The 13,644-nt window shown below is 45.3% G+C and overlaps 1 protein-coding gene across 45 annotated transcripts in view; it reads right to left on the reverse strand.

The window, feature by feature from the left end:
• Positions 1-13,644, reverse strand: part of LOC127578644 (fibrillin-2-like) — a 168,583-nt gene that overhangs the window by 85,709 nt on the left and 69,230 nt on the right. For 17 of the 45 annotated variants that reach the window (XM_052030845.1, XM_052030858.1, XM_052030870.1 and 14 more), the window contains 6 exons: positions 10,303-10,425; positions 8,517-8,639; positions 6,108-6,230; positions 4,972-5,094; positions 1,251-1,376; positions 1,044-1,166 (listed from right to left, as the gene is read on the reverse strand). The exons of 10 other annotated variants lie outside the window; for them this stretch is intronic. In XM_052030845.1, coding sequence (XP_051886805.1) covers positions 1,044-1,166; positions 1,251-1,376; positions 4,972-5,094; positions 6,108-6,230; positions 8,517-8,639; positions 10,303-10,425 — 741 coding nt within the window. Of the gene's footprint in view, positions 1-1,043; positions 1,167-1,250; positions 1,377-4,971; positions 5,095-6,107; positions 6,231-8,516; positions 8,640-10,302; positions 10,426-10,509; positions 10,636-13,644 lie in introns of all 45 variants that reach the window. 18 more of the 45 variants (XM_052030881.1, XM_052030880.1, XM_052030872.1 and 15 more) reach the window with 10 other exon arrangements.

Raw genomic sequence — 13,644 nt, forward strand, 5'->3', positions numbered from 1 at the left:
TTGGTGGATGGGCAGGAGAAAGAGTGGAAGACAATAAGAAGAAACGGCAACTATGGAATCAGATAGGACAGCAGAAGAGAAAATATTACTACATGAGGTGAATCTAAAACTTTAAGTAATTGTAAGGCACTCACGAATACATCCTACAATGAGATGAAGAGAAACGTCCTTACCCAGAGTGATGAGGATGTGGAAAGTTTCAGCCAGAGGCAGTATTTGAGGTGAATAGCCAGGCTGCTATTAACAGGGCAACTAAACATGGAGGAAGGACCAGAGGGTTCGCTGAGAATGGGAGATGGAAGTGGGGTTTGTGTGCAGTGGGAACACCAATGTGAATTTCTCAGGCTCTAGAACCTCATTCTGTGGTGGAATATCCATTGATTCATGATAGTTAAAGAAAGAGCATTCGTGGATGATACCAAGTACAGGCAGTCCCCCGGTTATGTCAGGGTTCCGTCCCTGAGAACTGACCATAAATCAATTTATCCAAAACCCATAAACATCCATTTTCTATAGTAACCCATATCACATCACTCTACATACACTTGTTAAAATTTCTTCCTTTCATTGAATAATTATCCTATATAATGGCTATATACTATATCAGTCATAAATGAATAGTCCAGGACATCTCCTTGTTATTATGCTGAAAAATGCATAAAAAATGTATGGGAGAAGGATTTCTCAGTGTCAAAACAATTTGAAGAGATTGTAATCGTGTGATGATATTGCAGATCTCCTTTGTAATGTTGTGAAAATTGCATCAGGCATGCAGAGGTAAATCTTAATCAGAACTTCTGGATCAAATTTCCAGATTTCTGGAATATGGATAGAATTGTGACTCAGCAAGAAAGTAATTTTCTTCTGGGTCATGTGGTGAGTGGTTGATTGATCAGATCAGGAGGATTCCAGTTGTCATCAGACTTCTGGGGTGGAAAAAACTCTGATATTTGGGATTCATCAGAACAGACTCAAACCAATCCAATTCCAATGAATAAAGACAGTGGGAAGGATTTATCCTGGGAAGGTTCAGTGCCAGTTACCTGTACAATTCCTTCCGTCCCCAGTGTACCCAGCCCCACACACACACCAGAAAGAGCTGGGGCTGTTGGAGCAGGAGGCTGAGCTGTGACAGTCGTGGCTCCCACTCTGACACTCATTCACATCTGGAGATTGGAAGAAAGAGAGAGTTCACCGGAGGGTCCATAGTGTGTGAATATTAAGATGTTTAATGTTTTTCCATCACCCACCTGTGCAGCTGGATCCATTCCAGGCGTAGCCGGGCTCACAGGTGCAGATGACCCTTCCATCCCGTTGGGAACAGGAGGCATTGGATCCACACGGATTGCTGACGCACACGTCACTCACTGCAGAGTCTAGATAGGACCATAACGCCGTAAGACATAGGAACAGAATTAGGCCATTCGGCCCATCGAGTCTGCTCCACCATTCGATCATGGCTGATTTATTTTTCCCTCTCAACCCCATTCTCCTGCCTTTACCAGTAACCTTTGATGCCCTTACTAATCAAGAACCTATCGATCTGTGCTTTAAATACACCCAGTGACTTGGCCTCCACAGCCGTCTGTGGCAATGAATTCCACAGATTCACCAGCCTCTGGCTAAAGAAATTCCTCCTCATCTCTGTCCTAAAGTTTCCATTCTGAGGCTGCGCCCTCTGGTCCTAGACTCTCCCACTACTGGAAACATCCTCTCCATGTCCACTCTATCCAGGCCTTTCAATATCAGTAGGTTTCAATGAGGTAGCCAAGGAGTACAGTCCCAGAGCCTTGAAACGCTCCTCATATGTTAACCCTTTCATTTTCGAATCAACCTTGTAAACCTCCTCTGGACCCTCTCCAATGGCAGCACATCCTTCCTTAGATATGGGCCCAAAACTGCTCACACTACTCCAAATGTGGTCTGTCCAATGCCTTATGAAGCCTCTGCAGTACATCCTTGCTGTTATATTCTAGTCTGCTTGAACCGAATGCTAACAGTGCATTTTCCTTCCTTCCTACAAACTCAACCTGCAGGTGATCCTTAAGTGAATCCTGCACTAGGAATTCCGTCCCTTTGCACCTCTGATTTCCCAGTTCATTCCCTGTTTAGAAATTCGTCTACGCCTTTATTCCTTCTGCCAAAGTGCACGACCATACACTTCCCTACGTTGTATCCCATTTGCCACTTCTTTGCCCATTCTCCCAACAGGTCGAATCTTTCTGCAGACTCCCTGCTTCCTCAACACTACCTACCCCTCCACCTAACTTTCTATCATCCGCAGACTTGGCCACAAACCCATCAATTGTGTCATGCAGATCATCAACATATAACATGAAAAGTAGCGGACCCAACACTGACCCCTGAGGAACACCACTAGTCACCGGCAGCCAACCAGAAAAGACCCCCTCTATTCCCACTGTTTGCCTTCTGCCAGTCAGCCAATCTTCTACCCATGCTGGTGCCTTTCCTGTAACACAATGGGCTCCTATCTTGTTTGGCAGCCTCATGTGCGACACTTTGTCAAAGACCATCTGAAAATCCAAGTAAATGGAAGTTGAAGAATGGAAGCGGTTCAGTAACCGCCACAGCCTGGGGTCTCTGATCTTGAATTGAGGAAGGAAGGAGGAAAACTTTTGAACAAACCTGGGGATATTACTGTGGTGATCAGATCACAAGAAGGTGGAGGAATAAAGTTACACATGAACTCTGGTTGGTCCTCAGCTGGAGTACTGCGCCCATACTGGTGAGTGCACTTAAGGAAGGACGGCAATTTCCTTGGAGTACAAAAGAAAATGAGAGCAGGAATGTGGGGGGACATCAGAGTCTGGGGGGAGTCCCACACATTCACAAGGAGAATGTCCAGACTCCCGATGTCAGGATCGAACTTGGGATGCAGGTGCCGTGAGACAGAAGAATAACCAAATATCAAGCATGGAAATAGCCCAGGGTTCTACGCCAGTTGGATCAGATGAAGAGGGATGAGATTGGAGTTCGTCGTTTTTTAAAAAACAATTAGATGGGGAACAGGCTCATTTCCATCGAGTCCCTCCAATACCAAGGGCCTGTGGATGACTAAATCCAGAAACAACTGAAATGAAGCAGGAACAAATAACATTAAAATGAAGTCAGATTCATAGTTCCATGAAGATGGAAACCATCCACCACAGTGGAATCCAGTGGCTCAGAGGAGAACTGGAAAAGTAACAGGGACCATAAAGAGTAGCCGTGAGGAACATAGCAGGGAACCCAAACGTCTGTTATGAAGACGTGAATGTTAAAAGGCTGGTCAGAAGTAGGGTGCAGTTATTAGGGAGCAAAAGGGAGACGGAAGGCGTGGCTGAGGGATTAAGTGTCAGTCCACTGAAGAAGCGACGGCAGCTGGTGTCACAGGAAAGGAGAGGAAGCAGAGACATTAAAAAGGAGCAGTGAAAGTGGGAAAGTCTCTCCATGCAGTGACTCCAGTTGTAGACGGTGATGGCCCAGATGTTATGGGAATGCATTCCAGTTCCCATCAGATCTGGTGATGGGTGCCAGTAGATGGGAGGGTTCTATAACTTGTTTAAAAAAGCAGGGAGGGGTAGCTCCACAATTCCTGCCTGATATCCATGGCAGGGAACTTATAAGATCATCAATCCAGGAGAGAAGATAATTCACAATTAACAATATACGTAGGATTACATAAAGATGGCAGGATTGGTTAAAAGCCAATAGCGTTGAACTACCTTGACTGCGTTACGAGACGAAGGAGTTGATGTGGAGAATACAGTTGATGTTGTCTGTGTGGATTTTTTAAACGGTTTTGAAAAAGTGTCGACCACTTTTTGATAGACACATTGATAAAATTAAGACGACTCAATTAGACTGTGGCTTCATAAATCACAGTTCCTTTCTCATCAGACCACCAGGCTGCGTTCCTTCTCCCTGTATACAAACAGAAACTGAAACAGCAGGATCCAGTACGGATCAGATCCGGTACTGGTCAAATCACGTAGATGCTGCGACCGAGAAAGCTCACCAGCGACTCTACTTCCTCAGGAGGCTAAAGAAATTTGTTTTTTCCCCTTTGACTCTCACCAACTTTTACCGATGCACCATAGAAAGCATCCTATCTGGGTGTATCATGACTTGGTACGGCAACTGCTCTGCCCAGAACCACAAGAAACTGCAGAAAGTTGTGGACACAACCCAGCGCATCACGGACACCAGCCTCCCCTCCTTGGAATCTGTCTTTACCTCTCATTGTCTTGGTGAAGCAGCCAGCATAGTCAAAGACCCCACCCACCCGGGACATTCTCTCTTCTCTCCTCTTTGATCCGGCAGAAGATACAGGAGCCTGAGGGCACGTATCACCAGACTTAAGGACAGCTTCTACCCCACTGTGATAAGACAATTGAATGGTTCCCTTATACAATGAGATGGACTATGACCTCATGATCTACCTGACCTTGAACCCTATTGCACTGCACTTTCTCTGTAGCTGTGACACTTTACTCTGTACTGTTATTGTTTTTACCTGTACTACATCAATGCACTCTGTACTGACTCAATGTAACTGCACTGCATAATGAATTGACCTGTAAGATCGGTTTGTAAGACAAGTTTTTCACTGTTCCTCGGTACAAGTGACAATAATAAACCAAAACCAATACCAATAGGTGAGAATTCTGGGACAACCTCCGCAGCACTGTGGGAATTCTGTTATCACATGGATTGTAATAGTACTTGGAGGTGGCTGTCTGCCAAGTTCTGAGAGGGAACTTTGTTATATTATGAATTTGTCACCTTTCAGGACAAATGATTTAGACAGTCTGTGGTTGTGTCACCGATGAGCAAAGTTCCTACCTCCATCACTGTTCTTGACTGAAGTAAAACTCCATGGTTTTGGACCTCATCACCTCAGAGAGAGATTTCATGGAACAAACCAGTGAGCTGAGAGATTTCCGCAGTGAAAGATTCAGTGCCAGTTACCTGTACAAGTCCTTCCGTCTCCAGTGTACCCAGTCCCACACACACACTGGAAAGAGCCGGGGCTGTTGGAACAGGAGGCCAAGCTGTGACAGTCGTGGCTCCCACTCTGGCACTCATCCACATCTGGAGTTTGGAAGAAAGGGACAGTTCATTGAAAGGTCACCTTCTTCTTGCATGTTCAATGTCTCGCTGCCACACGCAAAGCTTGTTCACCGAAGAAACAGGTTGGAGAATTTCCCTCACACACCAGGCCTGGGCAACACAACAGGGGTCTCTGGCTGCTGGTTTAGTTGGGAATGGCTGGTGGTGGTTCTGAAAGCAGCATCGGAGCCAGAGGCACAGTGACGTTGGGAGGAATTGCAAGCAAGTTTGGGACAGAAGGAGGGATTGTGGAAATCAGGTAAATGACCAGTGAGAGGGCTGGGGAATGGCTTCTATAATGGCCTTAAGCCAGTCAGAGGCAGTGATGAGTTTGGGTGGGTGGTGTAGGAGGTGTTTAAGGCCTGCGGAGGTGGGATCAATGAACAGCAAATATAAGGACTTCGCTTACATGGATCCCCATCCAGCAGTGGACTGGAAAGACCTGGTGGTCCAGGGCAATGGGCTATGTTCACCAACAATGTTCTAAAATGAGCACTACACCAAGATCGGGGTCATCCTGTGTGTGGCCTGATGTGAAATTTGCGTCAGGCGTATAAAGTTGACTCTCGAACAGATCTGTGAGCTCGAACTTTTAGAGCTGTACGATTAAACCTGGACATGGTCACAACATAGGGAAAAAAAAATTTCCAATACTGGACCCCTGAAAGTGTACAGCCTTGGGTACCTGTATATCTTCATCCACAAACACATTCGGGGATTTTGGAACCTCAGATTGAAAATAAAAGGACCTCAATAACCACCTTCCCAACCCGGGCTCTCATCTCCTCAGGACCACCCCCTGCCACCCCATCCTCCCTGCCCAAACCCATCAGGGTGGGGCAGTGTGGTCAGACCAGGAGGATTCCTGTTATTATCAATCTCCTGGGATGGAGAGAAATGTATGGGATTGAACACAATGGACAGAAACAAAGAACTTCCAACAAAAAGAGCCAGAAATGAGAATGTTTTCCCCGGGAAGTTTCAGCGCCAGTTACCTGTACAAGTCCTTCCGTCCCCAGTGTACCCAGCCCCACACACACACTGGAAAGATCCGGGGCTGTTGGAACAGGAGGCTGAGATGTGACAGTCGTGGCTCCCACTCTGACACTCATCCACATCTGCAGGTTGGAAGAAAGGGAGAATTCACAAGAGTGACACATGCTTCCTGAAAGTTCAACCTCTGCACGCCTGCATGATCAGACTTAGGCCTACACAGTTAAAGAAACTGATTATGTGTGGATTCCAAGCACAAAGCACCTGTGGGCTCATTGATTGTTAGAGGGGATGGGGGAGAAAATGCCAGTGTAAAAACAGACATGTGATTAACTTGTCCTGTAGCAGGTTATTTAAAATCATCGTTGATTAGAATCCCCACCACCACACAAGCAGGTGAATGGGATTTTCCCAATCTCACGGCAACAAGTTATCAAATCTGATTCGCTGTCTATTATTTACATAACACATCCTTTCTCCCAATATTGAAACCAAAACATTAGAAAGGATCAAGGTTTGCACTTGCCCTACTGATTGTGATTTTGTTACGGACTTGGTGAATGTTCCTCTAAGATAGAGCATAGTGGTGTGTGTGTGTGTGTGTGTGTGTGTGTGTGTGTGTGTGTGTGTGTGTGTGTGTGTGTGGGTGCGTGCGTGCGTGGGTGTGTGTGTGTGTGTGTGTGTGTGTGTGTGTGTGGGTGGGTGCGTGCGTGCGTGGGTGTGTGTGTGTGTGTGTGTCGTGCTTACGTCAACAGAAGATAAAGGACGTAATGACGTTGTTGAAGAAGTCAGTCGAAGTCAGTCAGAGGAGAGAGAGAGAGAAAGAGAGAGAGACACCAGTCTACTAGTTTCTCTATCGATGGATGAGAAACAATAACTGTGTCTGTCACTACAATCCACGTATGGAAATTGGGAGTAATCCGGTGGAGTTCACTTTGTCGTTAACCTGTGGAGGGAAACAGATATTTGTGTAGACGACCACGATTCGGATGCTTTTCGGGGTGAGGAAGTCACTACCGAGTAAACACTGAGGTGTCGTTTGGTTTCCATCGTGGAACATTTGGATTTCGTAATTACTCTCTCTATGTTTTCTACATCTACGTCTTATCTTCAGACAACGGTGGTTGTTGAAGAAGCCTTTGCTCAGGTTTCACCCTACGGCTTGCGGAACTGAACTTTAATAACCATTACTGGACTTGGAGTTTAGGATTTTGCCACACACACACACGATCAGTTTAGTTTTGGGGTTAATGTTCAAGGTTTAACATTTTTACTTCTAGCATTCTATCATTTTTACTTTTATTTTTCTTATTATCATAAGTAATTATTAATAAAGTAGTTTTTAACACTTATACATGACTCAGTGTGTTTCTTTTGTTGCTGGTTTGTAACAATATTGAGAATAATTCCCAGTTCAATGTGATTGACTCTGAACTACCCATTCACCCAGTGGTAAGAAGGGATGGATGAGAAGTCTCAGTAACAGAAAGTTGACCACATCAGGCTTGAGGTGACATGAGGAATAATGTTCCTACACAGCTCACAGACCATAAAGAAGGAAAAACAACAAGATGCTGGAAGATCTCAGCAGGCCAGGAAGCATCAGTGGAGACCTGACCCGAAACGTTGACCATCTGTTTATCTCTACGGATGCTGCCTGGCCTGCTGAGTTCATCCAGCATCTTCTTGTCTTTTCATCTAGATTCACAGACTATAAGAAGCACCCACAGCGACTATACAACTCCCTGAAACATTCATTCCCATTGTCAACTCCACCACCATCCACAACTTGGGAGGCAGTGGTCACTTGATGAAAACACTTAACTCATTGGACCAAGGCTTTCAGCTCGAAAGTCTGTCTGTTGGGGATTTAAAGAGACATCATCAGCTAACATTTTTGAGAAAAACTTCTGTGAAAACCTGAAGTAAAATGAAACCGATAGTGATCGGTCTCCCGTAGTGAATACATGACCATCGGACTAGGGAATTAAAACCATCCAACTGATCTTTGCATGGTCAGTTTTTTTCTGTATTGTATCAAAATAAGAAAAAAATTGAAAATACCTTGACACATTGAGATTTTTAACCCTTTCTAATTTGTTCCTGTCTGGATCAGGATCACTGCCTTTGTTGAAACTCCTTACATGGCCCTGACTTCCAGTTGACCAGACACACACGTGCTGTGACCATTAGAGCAGGTCAACTGCTGGATATATTGTGGTGAGGACCTCAGCTGTTGACTCCACAAAGCCTGTTGTTGAGTTACTGACAGGGTGAGTTCCAAGTCTCATCATTGTTCTTGACTGAAAGAAAACTCTAGATTTTGATAACTGAACACATCAGAGAGAGACTCCACCAAGCCAGCCAGTGAAATGAGAGATTTGCACTGTGAAAGGTTCAGTGCCAGTTACCTGTACAAGTCCTTCCATCCCCAGTGTACCCAGCCCCACACACACACTGGAAAGAGCCAAGGCTGTTTGTACAGGAGGCCGAGCTGTGACAGTCGTGGCTCCCACTCTGACACTCATCCACATCTGCAGGTTGGAAGAAAGGGAGAGGTCACTGGAAGGTCACCAGCTTCCTGAACATTCAACTTCTCACTCTGATGCACAAAGCCAACATGGTTCTTTATACAAGAAGCTCTGGGACCATGGCAGGGGTCTCTGGCTGCCCATCCTTCTCACACTATTCACAGAGTGAACCATTACCATGGATGGATCCCTGACTTTGGTGGATGGGCAGGAGAAGCAGTGGACGACAATAATCTTTAAGAAGAAATGGCAACCATGAAATCAGATAGGATAGCAGAAGGGAAAACATTACTACATTGGGTGAATCTAAAACTTTGAGGTAGCTGTTAGGCATTCACGAATACATCTTACAATGAGATGAAGAGAAACGTCCTTACCCAGAGTGATGAGAATGTGGAACGTTTCAGCCAGAGGCAGTATTTGACGTGAATAGCCAGGCTGCTATAAACAGGGCAACTAAACATGGGGGAAGGACCAGAGGGTTCGCTGAGAATGGCAGATGAAGTTGGGGTTTGTGTGCAGTGGGAGCACCAACGTGAATTTCTCAGGCTCTAGAACCTCATTCTGTGGTGGAATATCTGCTAATTCATGATAGTTAAGGAAAGAGCATTCGAAGATGATACCAAGTACAGGCAGTCCCTCCGTTATGTCAGGGTTCCGTCCCTGAGAACTGACCATAAATCAATTTATCCATAAGCCATAAACATCCATTTTCTAGAGTAACCCATATCACATCACTCTACATACACTTGCTATATAACTGGTTCATTTCACTGAATAATCACCCTAACTAATGGAATATTCAGTATACTGTATCAGTCATTAATGAACAGCCCAGAACATATTATTATCATTATTATCCTTAAAAATGCTTTAAAAATGTGTGGGAGAATTCGTGCGGTCAGATTTCCATAAGTCAGGTTATCTGCACCCTGGGATCCCCTGTAGAAGAAAGAAGATTCCAACAAAAAATTAACTACTGCATTGCAAATTTTCAATGGGAAACATCAAAAACCAGTTGAAGAAATTGAAATATTCCCGAGCCACATACGATGGCTTGGTCGTGGAGACAAATTTTAGAGAACATCTTAAGGGTGGAGAGATAGTTCGAGGGGTTCCCAATGACATTCCACAGATGGGACCTGGGCAGCAGAATGCACGGCTGCCTAAAGTCACGGAAAGGAAAACAGGAACAAAAAAGAATGTGGGGAACGTCATTGGCCAGAGAGACTCCATTGGCTGGGAAGCACAGGGATATGAGAAAGTGAGTTAAATTTATTTCAGATTGAACTCCAAGTAGGATCTTTCTCAGTGTCAAAACAATTGAAGAGATTGTAATCGTGTGATGATATTGCTGATCTCCTGTGCAAAGTTGTGAAAATTGCATCAGGCATGCAGAAGTGAATCTTAATCAGAACTTCTGGATCAAATTTCCAGATTTCTGGAATATGGATAGAATTGTGACTCAGCAAAAAGGTAATTTTCTTCTGGGTCATGTGGTGAGTGGTTGATTGATCAGATCAGGAGGATTCCAGTTGTCATCAGACTTCTGGGGTGGAAAAAACTCTGATATTTGGGATTCATCAGAACAGACTCAAACCAATCCAATTCCAATGAATAAAGACAGTGGGAAGGATTTATCCTGGGAAGGTTCAGTGCCAGTTACCTGTACAATTCCTTCCGTCCCCAGTGTACCCAGCCCCACACACACACCAGAAAGAGCCGGGGCTGTTGGAGCAGGAGGCTGAGCTGTGACAGTCGTGGCTCCCACTCTGACACTCATCCACATCTGGAGATTGGAAGAAAGAGAGAGTTCACCGGAGGGTCCATAGTGTGTGAATATTAAGATGTTTAATGTTTTTCCATCACTCACCTGTGCAGCTGGATCCATTCCAGGTGTAGCCGGGCTCACAGGTGCAGATGACTCTTCCATCCCGTTGGGAACAGGAGGCATTAGATCCACACGGATTGCTGACGCACACGTCACTCACTGCAGAGTCTAGATAGGACCATAACGCCGTAAGACATAGGAACAGAATTAGGCCATTCGGCCCATCGAGTCTGCTCCACCATTCGATCATGGCTGATTTATTTTTCCCTCTCAACCCCATTCTCCTGCCTTTACCAGTAACCTTTGATGCCCTTACTAATCAAGAACCTATCGACCTGTGCTTTAAATACACCCAATGACTTGGCCTCCATAGCTGTCTGTCGCAATGAATTCCACAGATTCACCAGCCTCTGGCTAAAGAAATTCCTCCTTATCTCTGTTCTAAAGGGATGACCTTCTATTCTGAGGCTGTGCCCGCTGGTCCTAGACTCTCCCACTACTGGAAACATCCTCTCCATGTCCACTCTATCCAGGCCTTTCAATATTCGGTAGGTTTCAATGAGATAGTCAAGGAGTACAGTCCCAGAGCTTTCAAACCCTCCTCATATGTTAACCCTTTCATTCCTGGATCAACATTGTAAACCTCTTCTGGACCCTCTCCAACGGTAGCACATCCTTCCTTAGATATGGGCCCAAAACTGCTCACACTACTCCAAATGTGGTCTGTCCAATGCCTTATGAAGCCTCTGCAGTACATCCTTGCTGTTATATTCTAGTCTGCTTGAACCGAATGCTAACAGTGCATTTTCCTTCCTTCCTACAAACTCAACCTGCAGGTGATCCTTAAGTGAATCCTGCACTAGGAATTCCAAGTCCCTTTGCAACTCTGATTTCTGAATTCATTCCCTGTTTAGAAATTCATCTACGCCTTTATTCCTTCTGCCAAAGTGCACGACCGTACACTTCCCTACGCTATATTCCATCTGTCACTTCTTTGCCCATTCTCCCAACAGGTGGAAGTTTTTCTGCAGACTCCCTGCTTCCTCAACACTACCTACCCCTCCACTTAACTTTCTATCATTCGCAGACTTGGCCACAAACCCATCAATTGTGTCATGCAGATCATCAACATATAACATGAAAAGTAGCGGACCCAACACTGACCCCTGAGGAACACCACTAGTCACCGGCAGCCAACCAGAAAAGACCCCCTCTATTCCCACTGTTTGCCTTCTGCCAGTCAGCCAATCTTCTACCCATGCTGGTGCCTTTCCTGTAACACAATGGGCTCCTATCTTGTTTGGCAGCCTCATGTGCGACACTTTGTCAAAGACCATCTGAAAATCCAAGTAAATGGAAGTTGAAGAATGGAAGCGGTTCAGTAACCGCCACAGCCTGGGGTCTCTGATCTTGAATTGAGGAAGGAAGGAGGGAAACTGTTGAACAAACCTGGGGATATTACTGTGGTGATCAGATCACAAGAAGGTGGAGGAATAAAGTTACACATGAACTCTGGTTGGTCCTCAGCTGGAGTACTGCGCCCATACTGGTGAGTGCACTTAAGGAAGGACGGCAAGTTCCTTGGAGTACAAAAGAAAATGAGAGCAGGAATGTGGGGGGACATCAGAGTCTGGGGGGAGTCCCACACATTCACAAGGAGAATGTCCAGACTCCCGATGTCAGGATCGAACATGGAATGCGGGTGCCGTGAGACAGAAGAATAACCAAATATCAAGTGTGAAAATAGCCCAGGGTTCTACGCCAGTTGGATCAGATGAAGAGGGATGAGATTGGAGTTCGTCGGTTTTTAAAAAACAATTAGCTGAGGAACAGGCTCATTTCCATCGAGTCCCTCCAATACCAAGGGCCTGTGGATGACTAAATCCAGAAACAACTGAAATGAAGCAGGAACAAATAACATTAAAATGAAGTCAGATTCATAGTTCCATGAAGATGGAAACCATCCACCACAGTGGAATCCAGTGGCTTAGAGGAGAACTGGAAAAGTAACAGGGACCATAAAGAGTAGCCGTGAGGAACATAGCAGGGAACCCAAATGTCTGTTATGAAGACGTGAATGTTAAAAGGCTGGTCAGAAGTAGGGTGCAGTGATTAGGGAGCAAAAGGGAGACGGAAGGCGTGGCTGAGGGATTAAGTGTCAGTCCACTGAAGAAGCGACGGCAGCCAGTGTCATAGGAAAGGAAGAGGAAGCAGAGACATTAAAAAGGAGCAGTGAAAGTGGGAAAGTCTCTCCATGCAGTGACTCCAGTAGTAGACGGTGATGGCCCAGATGTTATGGGAATGCATTCCAGTTCCCATCAGATCTGGTGGATGATGCCAGTAGATGGGAGGACATTATAACTTGTTAAAAAGCGGGGAGAGGTAAACCCCACAATTCCTGCCTGATATCCATGGCAGGGAACTTTTCAGAACATCAGTCCAGGAGTCAAGTTATTTTGCAATTGAAAAAATATGTAGGATTACATGAAAGATGGAAGGATTGGTTCAAAGCCAATAGTGTTGAACTACCTTGACTGCGTTACGAGATGAAGGAGTTGATGAGGTGAATACAGTTGATATTGTCTGTGTGGATGTTTAAAAGGGTTTTGATAAAGTACCACTTGATAGACACATTGATAAAATCATGACGACCCAGTTCGGCTGTGGCCTTGTAAATTATAGTTCCTTTATCATCAGTAGGGACAACTTCCTTCAGCACTGTGGGCACACTGTTGTCACATGGATTGTAATAGTTCTTGGAGGTAATATTATAAATCTGTCACCTTTCAGGACCCAAATGATTCAGACAGTCTGTGGTTGTGTTACCGATGAGGCAAGTTCCTACCTCCATCACTGTTCTTGACTGAAATAATGGTTTGGGACCTCATCACCTCAGAGACAGATTTCATGCAATAAACCAGTGAACTGAGTGATTTCCAAGTTTAAGATTCAGTGTTCGTTACCTGTACAAGTCCTTCCGTCCCCGGTGTACCCTGCCCCACACACACACTGGAAAGAGCCGGGGCTGTTGGAACAGGAGGCCGAGATGTGACAGTCGTGGTTCCCACTCTGACACTCATCCACATCTGGAGTTTGGAAGAAAGGGAGAGTTCACTGGAGTGACTCGTCTTCCTGAAAGTTCAACCTCCACGCGCCTGCTTGACCAGATTTAGGTCC

The sequence above is a fragment of the Pristis pectinata genome, chromosome 15 (genome assembly GCF_009764475.1).
Source record: "Pristis pectinata isolate sPriPec2 chromosome 15, sPriPec2.1.pri, whole genome shotgun sequence".
Lineage (NCBI taxonomy): Eukaryota > Metazoa > Chordata > Chondrichthyes > Rhinopristiformes > Pristidae > Pristis > Pristis pectinata.